General features: G+C 35.5%; 2 protein-coding genes across 2 annotated transcripts in view; both read left to right on the top strand.

The window, feature by feature from the left end:
- The first annotated feature begins 2,550 nt into the window (after nucleotides 1-2,550).
- Nucleotides 2,551-19,206, top strand: LOC121321073 (solute carrier family 15 member 1-like). Its single transcript, XM_041259982.1, has 21 exons — nucleotides 2,551-2,572; nucleotides 4,648-4,789; nucleotides 5,089-5,208; nucleotides 5,429-5,528; nucleotides 6,134-6,224; nucleotides 6,472-6,555; nucleotides 6,824-6,906; nucleotides 7,315-7,401; nucleotides 7,630-7,719; nucleotides 8,085-8,129; nucleotides 8,225-8,257; nucleotides 8,366-8,454; nucleotides 9,156-9,237; nucleotides 9,764-9,880; nucleotides 13,080-13,126; nucleotides 13,790-13,900; nucleotides 13,994-14,105; nucleotides 14,485-14,619; nucleotides 14,756-14,863; nucleotides 15,548-15,697; nucleotides 19,147-19,206. The coding sequence occupies exons 1-21, from the start codon at nucleotides 2,566-2,568 to the stop codon at nucleotides 19,204-19,206; spliced, it is 1,893 nt and encodes a 630-aa protein (XP_041115916.1). The 5' UTR covers nucleotides 2,551-2,565.
- The window catches only part of LOC121320687 (serine/threonine-protein kinase 24-like), a 42,365-nt gene continuing 37,370 nt past the window's right edge, over nucleotides 18,961-23,955 (top strand). The window contains exon 1 of the mRNA XM_041259254.1: nucleotides 18,961-19,612. Within this exon, the coding sequence (XP_041115188.1) occupies nucleotides 19,571-19,612 (42 nt within the window). The 5' untranslated portion in view covers nucleotides 18,961-19,570. The remainder of the gene's footprint in view (nucleotides 19,613-23,955) is intronic.

The following is a 23,955-nucleotide window of genomic DNA, read 5'->3' as shown; positions in this document are numbered from 1 at the left end:
AATTGTTGTTGTTATATTTTGCTGCAACTCTACTAGAATATTGTGCTGTTTTTTTAATGTTACGTTTGTTAATATGAATTACTTTATTTTTATACAGAGAAAGTAGCAGATAGGAAACCCAGATCAAAGGTACTTGTTGAATTCTATATGTTTTTGAAATATTATCACTACTAGTAAGTAATGCATTCATTTAAATTAAATCTTTTGGAATGCTTGCTATATTTTAAACAATATTTCATCCTTTGGTGAGAAGGTGAGAACAAATGTGTGTCATCATAGGGACTTAAGTTTTTGCAGCTGAATTTTAAACAAAAAGAGCATTTATAAAACAACTAAATGTATGCTTTAGTCATGCCAATTTTGTTTATCCATTTACGTTTTCAGTTTGGATATTACATTTTAAGGTTCGTGAAATCTTGTGGAAGATCATAGGTAATTACCACATGTCAGAATGTAGTGACTATCATAGGAGCGTTTGGATTGGAGGTCACTGTGAGCACACGCAGGTTGCTCCTGGGTCTGCTACATACAACAGCTTCAGAACAGGAACCAAAATCCACAGAAATCCACCTCAAACAAGCATAACTGAGATATGGATATCTTCCATGTCACAGCATGGGTCCACTGTGGATTTTTGCTGGAACAGTAACGTGCAGCATAAAAACACAAACAGTCGTCTCCGAAAATCACTGATGTAATGGATTGATATCACTTTGGGGAAAAAGGTTAATTGTGTGGAAAATTAAAGACCACTCTTTTTGTCAGTTATTAAGATCAGTGTTTCATTGGTTGTCAACCTGACAATTTCAATAAAAATAATAGGTTTATTATGCTTTCAATCTTGTATCATGTAATACCCCCTTTTATACCGGTTATAGGTTTCATTGTATACATTAGATAAGATTTTGAGCACTTTTTGTAATAAGGTATTTAAAGAGCTGCACCAGCTTTAGCGCCTTTCATTATGGACCACCATCACAAAGTGCTTTACAAGATGCAATAACAACAAGTAAATCCCTAATACTTTAAATACAGAGAAATGCATAATACATTGTATATATATATATATATATATATATATATATATATATATATATATATATATATGTGTGTGTGTGTGTGTGTGTGTGTGTGTGTGTGTGTGTGGTATATATATATATATATATATATATATATATATATATATATATATATATATATATATATATATATATATATATATATATATATAGATATAGATTATAGTTATATATCCTTGAGTCTTAACCTCAAAAGTTTGCAAGCAACAGGCTCCTGTATTGCTCAAAGATAGTCTATGTGGATTTTCCACCTCATTGCTTTAAACTACCTGCGGTAGAACAATTAAAGTAATTATGCTGTCGTATGATATACAGTCCTACCTGCTACATACGCCACCTATGATTTATACTTAACGTGTACAATACAAAGACTTTAAAAACATAGACATTATTTTAGACACCTTCCTTATCTATAATCTGGTATAGAAACAGTGATACCGTCAAAGTGTACAGGCATGCAAGAAATAAAGTAAACAGTGCTACCACATAATTGGACGGTCAGTCGTCATGCACTTGGACTAAATATATTATTAAACAGCCTATGCAATCAATTCAATCTGAGATAACGTGTGCTTCTTTTATTTTGTATTTTCATTTTATTTTACTAGATTGTTGTGTAATTAAAAAGTACAAAAAAAAGTACCGTCAGTAAACCACACCAGTCACTTCGGACACTAACACATTTTTTCTTTCTTGAATCCTACACCAAACTACTATTCACTCCACAGTCCGCATATGAAAAAGATGTATCATTATATAGCACTTTCCCTTTTTTTTTTTTTTTAATGCGTCGGAACCAAAACAATTAATGATCACTTTACCAAGCTCTATTGGTGCTGAAAGAACAGCTCCACCTTAAAAAAATATCAAGAAAATCTAAAATAGACATGATATACGAAATTAGGAAACAACTCGAGTAATGTAAGATAAGGAAGCTTTACTGTCTTTGTGCTCCTAGTATGAAATATAACTAATACTAATAATAAGCATACTAAAAACTCATATGCTAGTAGGTGTGTTAGTGGCAGAAGGGACTCACTCGTATTTTTTTTATATTTACTTCAATTTTTATTCATTTTTCAAACTTTTCCAGGGTTACTAAATAATCCATGAAAAGACATGCGTTTACGATCCACGTCTATCTCAAAACAAGCCTGTTACTGTGGCAACAAGCTTGAGAGCACCTTAAACTTCCTCCATGGAGTCAAGCTGAGGATGCAGTGGGTACTGTAGCTGAACTCCAAAAGTTCAAACTTTGTAGGAGCTCCAAAAGGCTTGTTCGAGGGTATTTGAATCCCAGACAAATGTATTCGCTTGAGCCCCAGAAAACTAATTTTCATGGGTTTCTCATTTTAATTGTAAGTGCATTGTATATTCCCTCATTCTTGTTCTATTTCATTGATTTTAGGTGGAATGTTGTGGTTATCCACTCAGCATCTTCTTCATTGTCATCAATGAATTCTGTGAAAGATTCTCCTACTATGGAATGCGAGGTAACATTCATTCCAGCCATGGCTGTTTTCAAGTCGTGTCCGTACCATTCACTTGGTTTATTGCTGTGTACTTGGACTGTATTTGAGATGCCCATTTAAAGTAATTGTAAACGAAACAATTCTATAAGTCTTACCCATGTTGGGTTTCAAATGTGCAGTTTAAAAACATGTTATAGCAAACTTTTTATTATTATTATTATTATTATTATTATTATTATTATTATTATTATTATTATTATTATTATTTTAACAGGTTTCTGGGACTTTAGGTTAAAGTTTGCTTGCCTTACCTTTCAAGAAGTCTGTTAATGCTTTACTTCCTTGGCCATTTCAACACAGTAATGTCATTAGGGTCAAAGCATGTTACTGGCCGAAAGCAAGGCAGTCAACAGGGGAAGCAGCTGATTGGTTATTGACAAAAAGAGACCAGTGAAGGGGTGGGGACAATTTCACCTAATAGGTGAAATGACCCAAAAGCATGGCTTGTACAAGAGATTTATTTAACATCTGGTAGAGTAGTACCAGATATAGGGGTAGATGTACTAAAGTGTTGCGCCTGTCGCAATCATTGCAAACCACATGTAAACCTGTCGGAAGTGTAGCATGAAATGTACTAAACAAATGCAACACTGTTAGCATAATTTTATTTAAGGAATGCTTTGCAGCCGCAGTTCTTATTTGCATTTTAGCCTTAATTGAATATGTAATTCTGGACGTTCCTGCAGAAATTTACTAAATTAGGGTGGAGACAGTGCAAACGAGGGATCAAAAACATTGCAATGAGATGTACTGATGCTGCAGGCAATTGCGACACTTCAACTGCATCAATTTGTTAAGAACTTTTGAAAGCATGTTTTATACAATCACAATTGTTGCTGGCATTTCCCAGTCTGCTTTTTCTCGTGTGTTGCCAGTGTGCTCAGTGTATTTTTGAGATGAACACCCAAGTACCTAATTTTCACTAAAGGGAGGGTGTACTTACAAGCCTTGAAAACACATTTCTGGCTTTCCCAGTGAACTGGGAGAAATAGACTGCACACATGTGGCACTAACTAACCACTCCAGCTCATTCTGAGCATCTGATAGGACCATGATCTGTTGTGTGCTAATTGTCTAGGGTACTAAGTAGACCAAGTTAAAAATAATAGTAATTTTTTTTTTTATTCGCATTGTACATCAATGTGTGCAGTGCAGCAGCAGCATGATTTATTTTGTTACCAGCAGGCTAAAGTACAAAAAAAGTGCGCTAGGTATTCATTTGATTTTACTGCTGTACTTTATAGGCCTACTGTACAGATGAATATTTTTACATAATGTAATGTCCAGCATACCCAAAACACATTAGTGTTATTTCAGTGCAATGATTTATATTTAAAATACATCGATAACTGTAAATGTATGTTTTTAAACCTGACACCTCCTTTTGTTGGACAGACATGTCCAGTTTAGCGAGGGGCTACTGTATGATTATGAAAAGCTTTTTGGGGGTGAAGGTTGGGGCCCCACTATAGAATCTGATGGGATTAAACAACCTTTCTTTTTTTATATAACAGTATTAAAATAGGTAAAATGAAGACGGAACAGAATGCACTGTACAGATGACGTTTACATTTAACAAAAACAATGTTATTTTGATTCTTGCATGTATAGACGTTATCCCTCGGGCACCCTCTGCTGCAGCAAACCACAACTCAACTACTGCTGTTTTATTTGAAAAAATGTCGCGCAACTCTCGCTACAGATCTCGTTAAGATGACGCAAATAATATTTTAATTAGTATATTGCACTCTCTTTGTCAACATATTTTTTCTTGGTACATACGACAAAATGTGCACTTTGTGAACTGTCGTAGCGAAAATGCAAATTGCGGTATGTTTGTGCTGTGACTGATCCATCTTAGTACATCTACCATTAATGTTTTAAAATGAAAATACATGTTTGCTAAAGCATGTGTTTATTTCAAAACTGGACATTTGATCTGTATAATGAATGGGTATGCATGTCGAGAAAATGAATGGAACTATTTCGTTAGCTATAATTACTTTAAAGAGTTTTTCCTCTTATCTCCTATCCAGCTGTGCTCGTCCTCTACTTCAGATACTTTCTCCAATGGGACGATAATACTGCTACCTCTATCTATCACACTTTTGTCGCCTTGTGTTACCTAACCCCAATCCTTGGAGCTGTTGTCGCTGACTCATGGCTTGGGAAGTTTAAGTGAGTATTTGCTTTCATACCAAAGGGGTAAAACTTAAGGTTGAAAAGTCATATGGTTTTGATATGGCTTGCTAATGCTTTGAAGTTATTTATTTAAAATGTGAACTGAGTGTAATTATCACTGACACCAAGGTCTCATATCCACTGAGTTCCTGGAATATCCTTGTATGTTACTGACATAGATTATTTTAATATTTAAACAGTTGAAATAATGTATCAAAAGGTTATGCTAGATCCAAGATAACTATTGCAATAACACAACTAAATCTGATGTCTAATACTGTTTTGATTTTCCACAGAACCATCATCTACCTGTCCATTGTCTACACATTGGGCCAGGTGATCATGGCTATCAGTACCATTCATGATTTGACAGACACCGACAGGGATGGAACCCCCAACAACTTAACTGTGCATATGTAAGTTCAGATCTTGCATGTGCCCTGTACTATAGTAATATAGCAGCTAACATGTACTCCACTACTCTTGAAGCTTCACCAGTGTTTTTAGGGGTTCAAAGTTATCCGTGAATGCTCATATAATTTCCATCCCATTGTTTTTCACATACCACCACATCATGATTGCATTTTTTGATGTCCTTCTTAACTCTGCTGGATAATGTTGACTGTTCTGTTTCAGTGCCCTGTCAATGATTGGTCTGATCCTGATTGCTCTGGGTACTGGGGGAATTAAACCTTGTGTGGCTGCCTTTGGTGGAGATCAGTTTGAGGACCACCAGGTCAGAATTAACAATTTGACTACACCATTCTTGTTTTACTGGCTAAAAGGAATCCGTTTAACCTGGTATACATCATATGTTTTTCATAGCAGGTCTGCATTAGTATGTAGATGCATGTACTATCATCCCCTTTCCAAATACAAGTGTCCCTCTTTAAACACCTGCTAGGCTGCCTTTATTGATGCTGTCTGAGCATCCCCAATCACTCACAGTCAACTATGAAACTATTCTTTTTTCCTGAGAGTTCCCATGCTCAGTTTACTTTATGACTGCACTTCACCTAGCAACACTCCATTCAAGCAGCCTCTCTTCAAGTGTAGACAGCCAAAAAAAGTGATGAAGTTGACAAAATACTATGATCTTGGGTGTGTTATGATAATCTTTTGAATGCTACATTTAAAATGATACAGCTTCACAGAATCAAACAGAAATACTCGTGAGCTGGTACATTTTTTGTTTAATATGTCATTATGTAATTCCTCCAATTGTGAACAAAATGTTACTTTAAACATTAGCTGTTATCTATCTCAGGAAGGCTGTTTTCTTTTATTAACCATGATTAACACCAAAACTTAAATGGCTTTCCCATTGTTCTTTTTCTGTAGGAAAAACAAAGAAGCACCTTCTTTTCCATCTTTTACCTGTCCATTAATGCTGGGAGCCTTCTCTCCACTTTAATCACCCCAATCCTCAGAGGTAAGAGCAGACTACAGTCATATATACAGTAGTATAGTATATATATATATATATATATATATATATATATATATATATATATATATATATATATATATATATATATATATATATATATATATATATATATAACATAGATAACAATGGTGTTTAGTAATGCTTTTCTTAGCAGGGTATGTCTTCTCCATGGAAGAATTTTAGCTACTTCTATTGTTGTTATCTAACTGAAAATTCCTTTATATTACAGGACAAGAGTGTGGCATCCACTCACAACAAAAATGCTACCCACTGGCCTTTGGAGTTCCAGCCGCATTGATGGTTGTTGCTCTGAGTACGTTTTTTTTATATCAAAGAGTTAGCTGGCATTGTTTCTTGACCAGTGCAACCACAATATATTGTGACTGTAGGGCAACTGACAAGGGCTCATCATACTTCCTCTTAATTTCCTGCCAATTTCCTTTGAAACCTTACACAACCCTGGTTCGCAAGGGCTCCAGAGCACCTCACAGCATTTATAAAGGCCCTAGGCTACCTCATAAAGATGTTTCCAAGGTCATGACTTCCACCAGAATGAAAAGGTTTTTCTTATGTTATTACAGTTGTGTTCATTGCTGGAAGTAGCATGTACCAGAAGGTATCCCCTCAGGGCAACATACTGCTTGAGGTTTGCAAATGCATTGGGGTAAGGAAAGATATCATTCACTGTATTTTAGAAAATAAATCAACAACACATACTTGACATATATTGACTAATATCAATAGCTGCACCATATTCTCTTAAGTGTAAATTAAATGACAACCTGTTAACTGCATATATAGAAAAAGTTACTTGTCCAGAAAATCAATAGCATTGGTTTCTTTTAATTTTATTTATTTATATACTCATTCTCCTGACCACTTCGATCCTCTCTCTCTCTCTCTCTCTCTCTCTCTCTCTCTGTCAAACTAGACAGGCATTCTTTTAAAAGTAGAATAAACTGCCTGTGAGAATCTTAATATTGTGCTATAGGCAGTGAATGTATTTTTATGTTGTAATGTATAAACTTTGCTATCAGTGATAATGCTTATTTATTATTTTTGATGCAAACAGTTTGCCCTGAATAACAGATTTAAACACAGAAGCAAACAGTACCCAAAGAGACAACATTGGATGGACTGGGCCTCTGAGAAGTATGATGTATGTTCCCCTTGTCTGTGCAGTATTTGTTTTTAAAGCACAATAAAAAAAAAATAAAAATACACAAGGAAATGAAAAGGCTAAAACTAATAGTTCAGATAAGATATTTGACTGCCTTTGTTGTTTTGTATATTTGTTATTGTTCTATACATATAATTTTGTCTGTGTATACCATCAAAAACACTTCCACAATGTACTGAAATATATACTGTCCCTCTCTCTTGGTAGAAACGTCTTGTTGCTCAAATCAAAATGGTCTTGAAAGTCCTGTTCCTGTATTTACCACTCCCTATGTTCTGGACACTCTTTGATCAGCAGGTACTGTTATATTTAAAGAAAATGGACATTAGTCATAACAGATGGTAAATTTACGGTTATTAATAATAATGTCTCGTTACATAGTAATTGCATGGTAAAGTCACAACTGCATGCCTAAATACAGTGTAATTACAGGACTACCTAAAACACCAACCAACCAACCTTTGTAAGTTTTCAAAAATACTGTCACTTTTGTGGTACTGTGTAGTCTGCTTTCTGTCTCATTTTACCTCAATCAGACTTGGTTTACTAATATGTATCGCATTGCTGCTTATTGAAGAGGCAGAAGCCAGTGCACTCCAACGTTCAGTTGCTGGCTTAATGACTCAGCAGTACAAAATCTAACATGACTTTTGTATTTGTAGGGTTCAAGATGGACTTTCCAAGCCACCACTATGGATGGACATTTTGTAAGTTGTAACTAACCTGCAGGTGCAATTTAAAACATGTTATCACTGTAGAGAATATTGATCTTCCATAAATATATATGATCTTGTCTTCTCAGGGCTCTATACAGATTCAGCCAGATCAAATGCAGGTAGGCATTTGCCACTATTTATTACACTAAGCTCTATGTATTTTTTTAAATTATTTAATTTGTTGAACAGTTTCTGTTTTGTGTTTGACATTCAACTTCTCTTCACAGATTGTAAACCCCATCCTGATTGTCATATTGGTACCTATTGTAGACAGACTTGTATATCCATTGATTAAGAAGTGCAAGCTGAACTTCACGTGAGTGCAATCCGAGCCACAGCAACTCAGCTTGACAAAATAACGTTTGCTCTGCCAACTGGACAATGTGTCCTACCTGTTAACATGCTCCTGCTACAATTAGATGCATTTGAACTTACTTTAATGATGCTTACTTTGTCTTGTTTTGCAAAAGATGTTTATTCCAGTTTTCTAGGCAAGACAAAGTGGGTTGGTCAACATCAAGCTACACAAATCTAGAACATGTCATTATACATACACACATTTTGGTCAGCATGTCTATTCATCAGGTTCAGTATTAAATAAATATTAATGTTAATCCCTGTTAACCCATAATAAAGGGAGCCATTACACCGATGTAATAAATCATTTGCTCTCTTATTTTAGTTGGATCTTTGAGAAAGAATAGTGGAAAGTATTAAAGAATGTACTTTAATGGGTTAAATAAACACCCATGTTCTGGATTGGCGGCAGAGGGGTGTTTTTGTATAAAGCCTTTCAAATTGGCCTTTGAGGTCTAATGCAAATATGCAGTATTTCTATGTATGTGTGTTGTTGATGCACCTTCCACCTGATCAGCAAATTGAAAGGCTCTGCATCTCTAAAAGGGATTACACTGATGAAAGTAGCAGCCAAAGTGATGAAGCAAATTCTTGACTTTTTTGTGTTTTTAAGGGGAAAAAAACAACAATAAACAACTTTGTTTATCTTGTTTGTTCCAGACCATTGAGAAAAATGACATTCGGGATGCTGCTTGCTGCTTTGGCTTTTGTAGTAGCTGCTGTGCTTCAAATCCAAATTGATGTGAGTACAGTATCTCATACAGACCATTTTGAACACTGCGGTTTACCGAAATCATCACAAGTACATGTAGTAATACATTCTACCCTAATAACACTACCATGCTGCATAACACTGTAGTTTTTTTAACAGTAGTTTTTGTTACAGCTGATTAAATGATCACATTAACCTTACTTCTCGTGCTCTTCGCTATGAAGGTTTCACGTTTGCAGTTTTGAAAGAAGCACATACATAGCAAACGTGTATTTGTAGTATTTACAGCTATATCTTGAACTTTAACATATGAGTCTATGGATAAACACATCTCTCAGTTTGCATGCCATATTTCAGGTACTCTTACAGTATATGTTAAGTCATTTTCAATGTGTGATTGTATACTCAGCCACACACTGAACCCTAAAACTACTTACCTTAAGTGTTCTTGCAATCCCTAAATAATTATTTAAAAACTATAGACACCATTTAATGTTATCATAAAGATTCTTCCTTGGCACATATGTTTATTTTGTTCAAATGCTTTGTTTTCTAGAAAACTCTGCCCAAATTCCCATCAGCCGGTACAAGTCAATTGAAAATCATCAATTTAGGTGATGCTACTGTTGATGTGAACATAGTGGGAGACAATTTTTCAGCAGACTCTTTTAAGGTAAATTATGAAAATTAAAAAAAAAAAAAAAGTTAAAATATATTGTCTACACTCAATATATTGTCTACACTCAAATGTCTCTTATTTTGTATGAATTATTTATGATAAAAGGGATACAAGTAACACTATTGTCCCCTTTTCTGTGTGTTAAACCCATTGTTGTCATGTGTAGAAAAATATTGTCATTTTAGAAACAGGTAATGATTTTTGGGAGCAGGAATACTTAACTTTTACCCACTTGTGTGCTTGTTGGGTACCCAGTCTGTCATAAAATGGGGAACCTGACTGCAAAACAAAAACAACTATATTAACTGTCTCGACAAGAGGGAGTCTGGGTCTACCTTGAGCTTTTGCTCATGGCTGAAACAGAAGATCATACAGTTAAACAGCACCTCAGTACAGGTAATCTTAACAAATACAGTATGTTCTTGCTGTTGTTTAGGTTCAGTTTGTATAACATTTTAAATTTCAGCTCTTCATAACATGACAGCATCACTGACAGCAAGACATAGGTCTTTTGTGTTCCTTGCCAATACCTTAGCTTTGAATTTAAACGTGTAAAAATCAAGATTACTGCATATATTAGGAAAATACAATCAGAAACTTTTGGGTTTGTCACAATCTAAGCAGTTAAAGGGTGGTGAGTGCAGACTTATGACTGGTGCTGAATATGTATGTATTTATTTATTTATTTATGTATTTATTTTAATTTGGACACATTTTTGTATTCAGTTGATCCCAAATGTTGTTTACCCTTTTTTCAGGTACACTGACAATGGCGTCTTGCGTGTGGAATGAGTTGGGGTAGGAGATAGTCTGCTCAATGAGTTCAAAACATCTCTTCTTAACCTTCACTTTCAGGACACGGCCTACAGAGATGTCTCATCTGGAGATGGCAATTTAATTGTATCTTATGGAAAAAATACACTCAATTCATCCGTTGTATTTAAGAGCGCTACTCGACACACTCTTTTAGTAAAAAATGTCCCTTCAATTCAATTCATGTTGGTAAGTACAGTATAAAACAATTTGTTCATTAAGCCTGTGATTCTTATGAGTGATATGGTGTTCTCTGATTTGACCTGAGTGTGATTATGTTTAAAAATCTATTGCAGGAGAACAGACTACACTGTAAACGGAACATAAGTAATACAAATGTTCTGAACAGTACAATGTCCTGTAACGTATCATCGGTTCTTACGAATGAAATAGTCACATATTTAAATTACTGTTTCATGGGTTGTGGAAGGGCAGCCATGTGGTCAAGGCTAGCTAGCGGCAGGAATAGCAAAGGCGGGAGACGGAGATTGCAGTTTCAAGCCTTTTCGCACACTTAGCAACAAAATAAACAAAAGCTTTAACATACCAAAAAAATAAATAAATAAATTATGCACCCAAGCAAAGGCTAGCTTGGTGCAGGACAGAGAGCACACCCTGCTGCTGTCATCCCTTTGTTTACACTAACTCTCTGTCTTGATCAAAGCACTTGGTTCCTTTTATATACCATGTAGCTATTTGACAAATCAATCAGTCAATTAGCACCTGGGCACATTCCACACATGGATTTGACATGGATGGGATTTTAACCTCATCCCTGCCAAACTTACATTGAAAATATGTCAAACTTTATTTATCAAAATTACCACATCCCTGCTTTTGGCTTGTTAAACTTATTTCAAGAACAGTTTTGTTAATGTCAGACTTTGTTTCGTTCATAACAACATAGCATAAACATCTTTAATTATAAAATGGCTTGGATAAATTAAGTGCTGTGATAGGCTGAATAAGATCACATGACCAAGTGGTAATAATTGTCTTACCACGAGGTTATGACATCATCGATCAACTTACTTACCTGATCTATTAATATTACTACACCTTAATAGTAACAATATTCCAAACAGTGTTTTTGTAAGTAAAAATGTCAACATACAACTGAAACAGCATTTAAATCACTCAACAATCTGTTTTTTTCATCTCTGTCACTAAGAATTACAGAAAATTGGCAAACATACTGTGGTATTTATTTAGTCAGAGAACAAAGAAAACTCAGAGGCAAGCAGTAGCAGTAACACTATTCAAAAGCCATCTGAAAAATCACCACGCAAGTCTCACTCAGCATGTAATATATATATATATATATATATATATATATATATATATATATATATATATATATATATATATATATATATGCAGCAGCGGCATCAACTTGTTAAACTAAATATCTAAAACTCTAAAACTGACTAGCAAATATGCAATGTTTAAACTCTCAACACAACAGATACATCACCACTACCCTCCGATTTCAGAAACATATTTAAAACAAAATTAAAATCTCTCTTGCTATCTGCTGACACAACAGTTGGGCTATTAAACAAGGTTGGTTTGGTATAGAATTCTATTGTGTTCGCCACGGACGGGAAGGACTGCAGCACTGCACAAACTGACACGGGAGTCGTTTACTCTAATGCTGGTCTACAATCTAGGGAAATTATGCCGGTTACCGGCCATCGGTGTGAAAATGTTACTATAAATGGCAATGTTCAATGTAATGTTTATGGCAAATAAAAAAGTACAAAATATATGTTGCAGTCAAACAGTCTTCAGGGACTATTTTTCTCAGTGGATGGATACATATTTCTTGTTTTTTTTTTCCTTAAAGCTAATTTGTGTAATTATTTTCTAGAAAAAAAAGTGTAGCCATTTTATAAACAAAATAACCCACTCAAGGGTGTGTGGTAAGACAATTCACAACGCACCCAAGGCATGTGTTAAGAATGGTCTTACCTCATACCCTCTTCTGGGTTATTTCTTACGTACCCACTAGTTTGAAGCTTTGTGATCAGGGCCTCTGTATTAGTAAAGTCTAAAGATGTTACAGTAGTAGTCACTAATACCGACAGTATTTATATATAATAATATTTAAATGAATTATTATTTTATTTATATTTAAGTTCTTAAAAAAAGCTTTAAAAGTGATTTCGTCAGAGCTTGTCATATGTATATTCTGTCCATTCTATTCATTTTAGATCTGGGATCTGTTATACTGCACATAAACAGTTGTAATGATGAACACAGTTTGTTTTGAACATACTTCATTCAGGTGTTAAAATATAAATAAAATATAAAAAAAAAAAAAAAAAACATTGAAACTTTTAATACTGAACCTGTTTTGTTTTTTTTTCTTTTTTTCCAGCTTAAGGATACTAACGAAAAGCCAGTACAAGGGAATAACGCCATCAGGTATGTATTCATTTTCAGTTAGTACAGTTACAGTCAAAGAAATTAAATCCCAAAGAATATGAATGCTAATGAGCTGGAAAATATGTAGGCTAGAAATGCAGACCAACAGAAATGTATTCTGATCTGGTTTATGTGTTTTAACACCTTGAGTGGTCCGTTTTATTTTAATGGACATCATTGACTCACAGCACATCCTACCATAGAATGACTGATCTTTTTTTAAAAAACCAAGGAATAACTACTCCTATATATTCACACCAATAAAAAAAAGCTATATCTTACTCAATAGAGCAGTAATACAGTGTACATTTTTAAATTAAAACATATTTACCGCCATCAATGTAGAACAACTTGATTGGGTTTAAAAAGAACACAATAATTTTAACTAATATGTTCTTGTTGTTGCTTCCCATTGCTAAACTTCAGTAAGATTTACCACGTGGAACATGTGATATTTCTTAGTCACAGGGGTGAGTGTTGCAGGGGGGCAGGTTAATTGTTACACTCTGGTGTTGCAGCTGGACTTAGAGAGAAGACATGTTTGAGGTGCTTTAAACTTTGGGGTTTTAACCAAGATCTAATGGGTGAAATACAAAGTGCATCTAAATAAGTTAAGATAACTGTGATATCCTCTCTTTGTGGGGGGTGATTTTGCCATTATAGATTTGTAAATGCCCTGGAGAACATAACAGTTCTAATCAAGGCAGGGACCAAAGAACCTGGACATGTTCTGCCTTTCACAAGTTCAGATTACGTGCTACTGCCAGAAGGAGTGTGAGTGTTAATAATTTCAAATAAATAGTCATTTTTTCAAAATCCCGTTTTTAGTTCTTTATTGTGATGTTTGTATATATTTCTATTTTAAAGGAGTGAATTTGTCTTCAGTTACAATGACACATTAGTAAGAACCTGCACAGTTTCAAAATCTTTTGGATTTGGCAGCTCCTACACTGTTGTCATACAGAATTTAAATGTAAGAGTTTTTTTTTTTTTTTTTAAAGCTTATAAAATCATAATATACTATAACTAAAATCAACTACTACTGGTAACAGGTTCCATTATTTCAATTAACTTACCAGCACCTTTAAGTTGAATGCCAAGATTGTTGATATTGTTACCCAACCCCCACTGAAAAAGCAGAGTTGAATAAGTTTAAACCTTGCCATCCACATTTACTATTCGTACATCTGATAAAGTTAGGATCCTCCTACTTCTATAAAGATTGTTCAGAGTTAAATGTAAATTGAATACATTTAAAACAATCACATGTAAAAAGACTAATTTGATTGGTTTCAGTGTCTATTTTTTAAACAAAAATACATTTGAATCTCTCCATTCTGTAGTGTGACAGCCAGCAGATAGCCAAACTTACATACATTGAAGACATCCAACCCAACACAATTCACATGGCCTGGCAGATTCCGCAGTACTTCCTGATGACATGTGGTGAAGTGGTCTTCTCCGTCACTGGGCTGGAGTTTTCATACTCACAGGTTGGTGGTACAACCAGAAACCATTCCAGCAACGTCAAGAGGCAGCAGTGTGTCTAAAAACTCCATACACTGGTACTTAAGCTTGAATCCAAATATTTAATAAGGGCATTATTTTTTTATTTTTTTTACATTGCAGGCACCTTCCAATATGAAATCGGTTCTCCAGGCTGGCTGGCTGTTGACAGTAGCTGTTGGTAACATCATTGTGCTGATCGTGGCCGGAGTGGGACAGCTCCCTGATCAGGTGTGTGCACATTAGGAAGACTATGTAAAATCCATGTTATTAAAATATTTTATACTGAGGGGGTCTCCAAGCAGGCAGGAATAAACAAGAGAAAAAGATTCTGACAAGCTTTCTGGAGGCCAGCTTCCTTCTTTTGCAAACTGAGGAGTGGACAGCCCAAGCTCATGCTGATCTGTTTAACTCACCACATACATCTTCATACTCCCTTCAAGCTGAACCAATGAGACGGGGTGGGACCATGTACAGTTTAAGATTATTTTAGAGACTAATTGTCATAATCAGACCAAACTGCCAGATATTTTATGAGTTGTCTCAGGGGGTTTAATCTTCTTGGTAAATTACAGTTTTCCCATGCTTTCCCATGTTTTTACACTGCATTATTTACCACGTGTTTTACTCTGCTGTGCCATTGTTTTCATGATTGCCTTTGCCTTATTATGCTTTCACTATGCTTTATAACACTTTTCTTGACTTTTATTCTTGGTACTGAATTGTGCAGTATATATTTTTGAAGGCCACTTATGTTTTCAGTTTAAATAAATACTTAAAACAATTCATTTAGTGTTGCTTGAATATGATAGTTACTTAGAACATAGCCCTTTGAGAAAGACCATGTATCAATGCAAATGCATTCTTTTATTTATTTGGTTCACTGTGATATTCTTTCTTTCCTGTCGCACACAGTGGGCTGAGTATATATTGTTTGCTGCATTGCTGGTTGCGGTTTCCATCATTTTTTCAATCATGGCCTATTTCTACACCTACGTGGACCCAGCAGAGATTGAAGCTCAGTTTGATGAAGAGGAGAAAAAGAAGGATGTTCACGAAATGAGTGCAATTCCTGTTTACAACAACATAGCAAATTTCCCTAAGCAGAGCAAGATGTAAAACCCAAACAGCGTTTAATAGCACACTCTTTGTGTTAAGAATATTTACTCTTCAATTTTATTTAACAAAATGCATAACTGTAGGATGACATGATTTTAAATGCTTTAATAAGTACAGTCTAGTTTGTCAATCTAGAATGGGACATATTCAATCTACTCTTTTCTAGAACAAGTATTCAAGTGAGATCTAAATCTGGTAAAAGAGGCCAGGCCTCAGCCCTTGCTGACTGAAAGGGAAGGTGGGTGGCCCTTAAAGTTTTTGCACAAGCTGATTAACCGTGTTATTTAAACCAAGTAAGACATACTGTGTCTTTATGTTGTGCTTGTTTTGTCAAGTGCGAGCTTTGAGAAACCATGTCAACATTTATCATATTACCAGTGGAGGTTGAGCCATGTTGTCACTTTTGTTTTATGACAATCTATTACGGGGTCTTTAGCACCAGTCAGTCGCACCAAAGACAGCTCATGTTCTCTGGTTTAGCAGTACCCATACTTTCAATTTCTGAACATCCAACAGCTAATGTTTCCATTCTGTAAAATCTATTCCACACCTATCCTATAGAAATAGGCAATGTGATCACCTATTCAAATTTATATTTTGTCAAAATGTTTGCCTCATTGTCTTTATAGAGTTTGTACATATATTTTTCCCAAATGTATTCTTTAAATCCCCTTTGAAACTCTTCAGAGATTACATTACTTTGTTTTTCAAGAGTGCAGAAAGCTACTGTTGTGTAAACTAAACACAAAGCCCTTTTTAATTTATCTGCTAATGATGCATGAATTTTGTTATATGAAACAAGCCCTGTTAGTTGGAACATTTCCATGTATGGCAATGTAAAAGCAAAGTGAAGCATCAAGTCTACAAAAAACATTGTCACCATTTAAAAAAATAAATAAATAAACACATCTCTGTCAGAAAGACCAAAATAAAGTTATGAAATGTTAAGTGACAAGAAATGACAGAGATCTATAATTGGCATGGTTAATTCGATAATCAGGGTCTCTGAGCACTGTATTGAGATAGACCAAGCAGCCAGATCTATTATGAGCCATCTCAGTGGGTTAACTCAGTTGTAAACCCATGTTCATGCTATAACTGCTATATGCACACGTGAAATGGTATGTGATGTGTATACTGTATCTCCCTTATCTATTCATTTTGAATTATATTTGTTTGGTACTTCATTGCAAGTCTGATAGTGAAATTAAACTTTACAAAGCAACAGATTGGAGGGCGTTCGGCCTTCCTACAGTTTCAATTCTAAATCACAGTAAAACACTGCCAAATTATGCAGATTTGTGTTCTTTCAAATCCAAGTGCTTCTAGGCGCTGACATAAAAATATCCTCTTATTAAATGGAACAATGCTGAAATCATTCTTGTAATATGTATTTATAAACTCATTGAAATATAATGGTGCTTTTATTTAATTTAATTATACTGGAGACATAATTCAAGGTCAACTGCACTCCACATAATGGAAAAGACTTATTTCAACCATTACAGGTTGTATTTTTTTGTTTACCTTACCCCAGACATTACCAAATACCTATTGCTCCACTTATTACATAGATTTATAATGTCCCCATATTTAACGTAATTTCCTAATAAAAATGTTTCATTAGAATTGGACCCTAGAATGTGTTCTCTAAACATAGAAAAACTTGAGCCTGACAGACGGGGAAATTGTATTTCAATTGCACACATGTTTTTAGTTACTGATCAGATGCTACAGCTAACTTGAAATACGCAACTGTTCAAAAGCTGAACACAAGTAAAAAGGTCTAATTAAGCAAATTATCAGTTCAGTTAAGGGTCTAGTTAAGTAATTGAGAGCTCGGTTGGAATGAAAAACAGCAGCCACAGGGAGTCCCCAGGATCGAGTTTGAGAAGCCCTGCCCTAGATCATTAAAATATACAATGCATGTTGAAGGGTATTATTAAATGTTGAATGATTTTAAAATGCAGCTGTACACTGATTCAGATCAGCAGAATGCATTTTATACTACATTCTGTCTGGTAAATCATTTAAAGTTGAAAGTGAGTTCAAATCCATTGCAACAAAGACACTGCTTTTTTTTTTCTTTTTTTTAAAATAATATAAACCTTCTTCAGACCAAATTCTGGGATAAAAATAGATCTGATTTTACACAAGATATTTCCCATCCCTTAATCTATATTGTTCCCATACAATATTGAACTAATGAAAATGCATGCGGGGCACTATGCATTCAGACGCCTGGAGGCATGTCTGCTTTAGCACAAGTAAATGTAAGTGCAATAAATGTTAACACATGGAATATCAAATGAGCATAACATAAAAAAAATGATTGTGCCTAATCCCTGGGACAATGTAAAAAATCCATAAAAAATACATGTGAAATAAAATGAATAAAGTACCTGTAGAAATATGACAGGAACAACTTTCAAAACACATCTGAAACAAAAGCAGCCTTTTAGAAGGTAGTCTTTTCTGCACGCCCGAGCCGAGTCAGGCCGAGCCGAGCCGAGCCAGCCTGTTATGGCTCGGCGGCCCCGAGCCATATGTTGCAAGGCTGGAGTTTCATGGTACAAGTCGGCTTGGGTCAGGTATCTTGCTAGTGCAAAACCACCAGAGCCGTGAGGGCCTGGAGCCTGGAGACCTCACGACTTGGGTGTGCAGGTGGAAAAGGGGTATAATGTGTTTTAAAACTGGATTTAAGTGCTATAATTTCAGTTCAGAGGTGATTATGATGTTCATTTTAAGATCAGTTTTATGTCACTTTGTTTACACTCTTAAATTAACCCATCTGCTGTCTGGGATTTTATACACCTGCTGGGAGCCCAGCAGAGGCCAGTAAATATTTCTTCCAAATCTTAATAGCAGGTTACCAGCTCATCAGCAATTGCTGGACGTTTCAATGCAGGGATCAAGTCTGTTGTGTCAAATCTTTGCAAAACTCATTGTATTAGTAACATATATGTTTAATGAACCTTCTCAAATGTTCAGAGCTCTTCATCAGTCTCTCTCAAAACCTAGCATAATTAAGGACACAAGCTCCTACATTAACAACAACAAATCATAGCGGTGCATCTTTATCTGCAAGACAATAGGTTGAAGAAGACCTTCTACCCATAGTTTATTGTGTATTTTTCTTTTTAAACGATTGGTTCCGTAAGTTGATATTTTGCAGTACAATTAGAATGAGTCGTGTCACTGAGACGTGATCCGCCCTGATGTCACAGTGACAGCGCTAACAAGATGGCGGAGGGCACTGGAGAAAAATGAGGAGGACGAGACAATAATAATAATAATAATAATAATAACGACGGTTAACGACGCACAGGTACTGCATCATCCAGGCGCTGGGTACAACTGAGCAAATGCGCCCTGGCTTGTACGAGATAAATCAGCGGAAAATTGTAAACCTAACCAAGGAAAAAGCCAGCGTTCTCTGCGTAAAAACATATTAAGCAACCTCAAGCTATCAGCGCATACTTTTTTATTTTAAATTTGCAGGACTGTGATGAGTATGCTCTGATTTAAACCGGTGTACAAGTGTTTTTATTTTTATTTTTGCAGAGGTGAATGTTTTGATCAGAGTCTAAAAAAGGAAAGGAACACACAGTACAACTGCAAGTGTAAACCAGATCTGGGTTGCTTGAAGACTGGGCAAAATCTTGACTGATTCATATCATTTAGGGCATCTTGATTTCCGAGGATCTGTTCTGGAAGTCGATGGGAATAGGATATACCGAAAATAATTTTAAAGGAACGAGATTGGGAATTTGTATAGTCTGTTTTATTTAGTGTTTCTGATTTAAGTTGCCCGGCGCCATGGCTCACTCCCCCGTACAGTCAGGCCTGCCTGGGATGCAGGTAAGATGCACCTTTTATTTTTAATTTTGTACAATACATTTAAACAGAACTTGCGGTAAAACATATAGCAGAGTGTTGTACGTCAAATGACGAAGAAATGTTATGGTTATATAGTGCAGCAGTACCATTATCAGCACGAATAAACAACTGTATCGTGACACGGAAGTTAGAATGGTTTGCATACAAAAACCTTACTAAAACATACATTAAACTTGCGTCAAAATTTTTTTGTGTGTTTTAAAAGACACTGCATTTGGCAACTACTTGGATGTGGCAGTTTCTTCCGTAATAACTAATATCAACTATATAAGGAAGTGCAGAGACATTGAGGCCTGTGATATTAAACCGCTTTGTGTTTCTGTTTCTCGGGCTCTTAAATAATCGAGATGCGCTTCGTATTAGCAACCAAGCGAAACTGAAATCCTTCTTATAGGGGACTGGGACATAACATTTATATTGCTTTTGTGTTCATTTTTACAAGTACTGTATTTACACTCGGGGCACTGTGTAGATGGTGACATACCTAAGCTTAAGTCTAATCAGGTAAACCTAGTTTTGAATTAGACTTCACAGACCTAAGCCTAAAGTAAATAAAACATTTAAAAAATCAGGAGGAGACAGACGAATAACAAGACAGTCGTCAGCTTGATCACTGATGAATAACTTATGAATTGTGTAATATTTATCAACACGCATTGTCTGTAGGTAGCTGTTAACGTATTTCCTTCTGTAATTAAAGTTTTAGGTTTTGTTGGGGTGCCAAGCAGTGGATTGCTGCTAGGAGGATAAGGTGTGCAGAAACAAGTGTGGTAGTTATATTCATAAACTATTTCTATTTGATTTATTTGTGGGATCCCAGCTTACCCTTTGCACTGCATCATCAGTGAAGTCTGTACACTGTAGGATGTGCTCATTTACAGTATACCATACTTATTGATCAGTGGAAAATAAATGCTTTGTCCTAGTTAAATAAATAAATAAAAAGTGCAGAGGACTGTACTCAAGACTGTTTAAATACATTTTCAAAATCCCGGTGTTTAAACATGATATTTTAGTATTGACAGGGCGACTGTCTCCTGCACAAACAATTTCAAATTCTGTTTGAGGATGTTAAACCAACTGTTAGCTAAATAGTGTTTTTTTTTTTTTTTTTTTTTTTTTTTTTTTACTATAGTATGTGAAAGTGCTAATCTTAACAATACAGTTATTACAAGTAAGCAAAAAAGTAACCAGCAAACAAGTCAACTGTTCTTATGCGTTCATGTAACCAGCAAACAAGTCAACTGTTCTTATGCGTTCATATAAAGTTTTACAGAAAGGCTGCAGACGTTGTCTGCTATACTGTACTTAGCAACTGCAGCCTATAACATTTAAAGTGCTCTCTATACCGAGGCACATTGCAGTGTTTGATGTCATGCAGTGTTTGCAGAACTAGCTGTGGTTCTGTGTGCCTGTCATGTAACCTTGAGAAATGAACTGTTTCTTTCAAGCTTCCTTGTGCACCCTGCTTGTCAAAGGAGTCTATTTTGGTAGTACAGTGATCTGCACCATTTGCAGGTGGTGCCTGGTCTGTTCATTCTTAGTTTTTTTTTTTTTACAGTGGGTGTACATGATTGTACCTACTTTGTTGCATTATCACTCTTGCAGGTATATATGAATAGATAAATAAAATAAGAACATTTTGACTCTTTCTGTCTTTGAACCAAAGCATACCTGAAAGGTTTAATTCTGTCGTATGTTGTCCTACTGCACTGTTTTTACCACTATAAATGAAGCTACAGTACATGTATTGTGGTTAACTGCTGCTATAGACTAGTTTAAGAAGTTTCCAGTGGTGAAAATGTCAGTGGCATTTTTGTTGGCTTTTCCTTGTGCTGTGTTAAATGCCGACAGTTCATGCTAGGTTGGAGACTGGGGGCGAGATATATTATGAAAAGCATGGCAGCATTTTCTGATATCCATTGAAGCAAGCGTTCAGCCTGATATCTGTCCAGATTGATTACAGTGAGATGAGAAGTTTTATCTCTGGAATACTGCACAGTAAATTTCACGGTAAATTATATGTTACGGTAAAAGTCTGAATCTGGTCAATCTCAAATTTTACCAGTAAATGTCAACATTTACCAAATAAGGTGAATAATATGTATTTATTTCTGCATACAAATTTTCCATTAACAAAAAACATTGATGTTGAACAATATATGTATTTCTGTATACAAGTGTTCCAGTAACAAAAAACATTAATGTCTAACACTTTATTTCTGCATAAACATTTTCCATTAACAAAATAATCATTAACCTAGAGTAATGCACAATTGAGCAATTCAGCATGGTACTGAACAATATTATGATCCACTTGTGTAGAACAACCAACATTCTGGTATATTTGCGTATAAAACAATTCTCAAAAAGGTTGTTGAAGGATATCGCACAACAAATACGTAGTAGTTTGATTGAAAAATAGCATTCTGTTAAATGCAAATGAAGTAATTTAGGACCTTTGTTTTTTCAACAGAAATCACACTTTGGTTGTGAGTGACACAAAAAGTCACAAAGTCTTGCAGTGAATAGGTATTTACTTACTTATTGCAGCATGGTAAGCTCTTGCAGCACTTGGCCTTACACAGGACTCCTGAAGTCAAGACATTTGGTCATTAGCCAAAGGCACTTATGATTCTTGAGATTTACTGGTAAATGTCTGAAGTAAAGCGTTATGTTTATTTTGGATATTTACCGCTTTGCTTGGTTTTATATATATATATATATATATATATATATATATATCAAATTCAGCCTGCTGCGTAGGTCTGTCTTCACCGGTAATTAGGCCACGAGTGAAGAGTACAGATTACGTTACACCATACAATTTTTAGAAATATCTTCATAGGCATTTAAAATAATTGTGCAACAATAATCAATTTTTACTTTGTCCTTACCCTGTTCATTGCTGAAAAATCCCTCTCACAGTTTACACTGGAGACTAGGAGGTTCAGGGCAACGGCAGCCAGCAGACCAAGGTTGGGATAGAGTTGCTGCAGCTCATCATATTCAGAGTCCACCTCCCTCATTATGTCCAACTGAGACTTTGATTTTGATCAGTGTTAGAATGGCCAGTGTGCAGAAATGACATGGATATTTTATTAATTAATGTTGCATAACTCACTTTGAGCATCCCAGAGACAATGTGTACTCTAAAGGATGGCCACTCCTGAAAAAGTGAGCCCTCCTCGATCTTTGGGAACTTGGTTGCAAGAGTTCTCAGGCTGGCAAATGTTTCGCGGTCATTTTGTCCTTTGGCTGCTTGTGGCCCCAGCACATTGAAGGCAGCAAGGATTTCCAGCTGCTGGAACCTCTTCTCAAGGTGGGGATTCATTACCTAATAGGTATACATAGAGAATGTGCAAATGAAGTTGATAAATAAAGACCAATAAATCATAGCATTTAAACTTTATCAAAACTTTATTTCAGAATCTTTTTTTTTTTTTTTTTTTTTTTATTATGTTTGATGAAAAAACATCTATTTACCTTGTTGCGGAATCTTGACCAGAAGACCGCCTTGTCTGGATTCTCATCTTCCTTATCCCGTCGTCTCCTCACAATCTCCTCTTCTACCTGGCTGTTGAGAGCCTCTACGTTCTGGTGGAGCTCTGCTAAGGAGGAGCCTGGGAGTTGGTGGCCACCTGCATCTTTGATGTCCCACATAACTTGTATTGTCACTGGGACCTAAAATTTAAGAAAAGAGAAAAAAAAAAGTAGTTCAGTAGCTCAAGTGAAGAATGATAGCCGGCAAGCCACAAGTATGTTTAACATTTAATAAATGCATTTGCCGTCAGTGTAAAATAAGAAAAAAACACCTGCTTCCCTATTTCTTAGAAGTTGACATCCTCCTTCTAAAATAATTTTGACAGACAGGTCAGGTGGGGGAGTACATCTTCCTGGAGGTACACAGCAGCCACAGATCTGTATGTGGCACAGTATGTGTACAGCCCCTTTGTCACTGGGTTTTTTTTTTTTTTTTTTTTTATCTCAGCCTACTCAGCAAGGGCTGACAGTACTGCTTGCAGATTTCTCTGTAAATTAGAGATGGCCGGTTCCTGGGAGAGCCATCTTATGTTCTTCACCTCCTAATGCAATTCAAGCTCATATTATTAAAGTTCAGAATGGATGAAAGATTGATATAAATAAGAAGATGCTATATCTGTTATTTGATAATGTCTTTGAAGGCATGAACATTTTCTTACTTTTACTTTCAAGTCACAGATGCCAAGAGCACTAGCAGCTGATTTAAGGAAAGCTGTGCGATTTGCACTGTTTCTGAAATATAGGTGTAGCTCCTGAAGATG

The sequence above is a fragment of the Polyodon spathula genome, chromosome 9 (genome assembly GCF_017654505.1).
Source record: "Polyodon spathula isolate WHYD16114869_AA chromosome 9, ASM1765450v1, whole genome shotgun sequence".
Classification (NCBI taxonomy): Eukaryota; Metazoa; Chordata; class Actinopteri; order Acipenseriformes; family Polyodontidae; genus Polyodon; species Polyodon spathula.
This window is presented reverse-complemented; position numbering and strand designations above follow the sequence as displayed.

Coding starts and splice junctions, on each gene's coding strand:
- LOC121321073 (XM_041259982.1), top strand. Junction 4,790..5,088: donor TCATGGCTTGGGAAGTTTAA/GTGAGTATTTGC, acceptor GATTTTCCACAG/AACCATCATCTACCTGTCCA. Junction 9,881..13,079: donor TTTCAGCAGACTCTTTTAAG/GTAAATTATGAA, acceptor CTTTTTTTCCAG/CTTAAGGATACTAACGAAAA.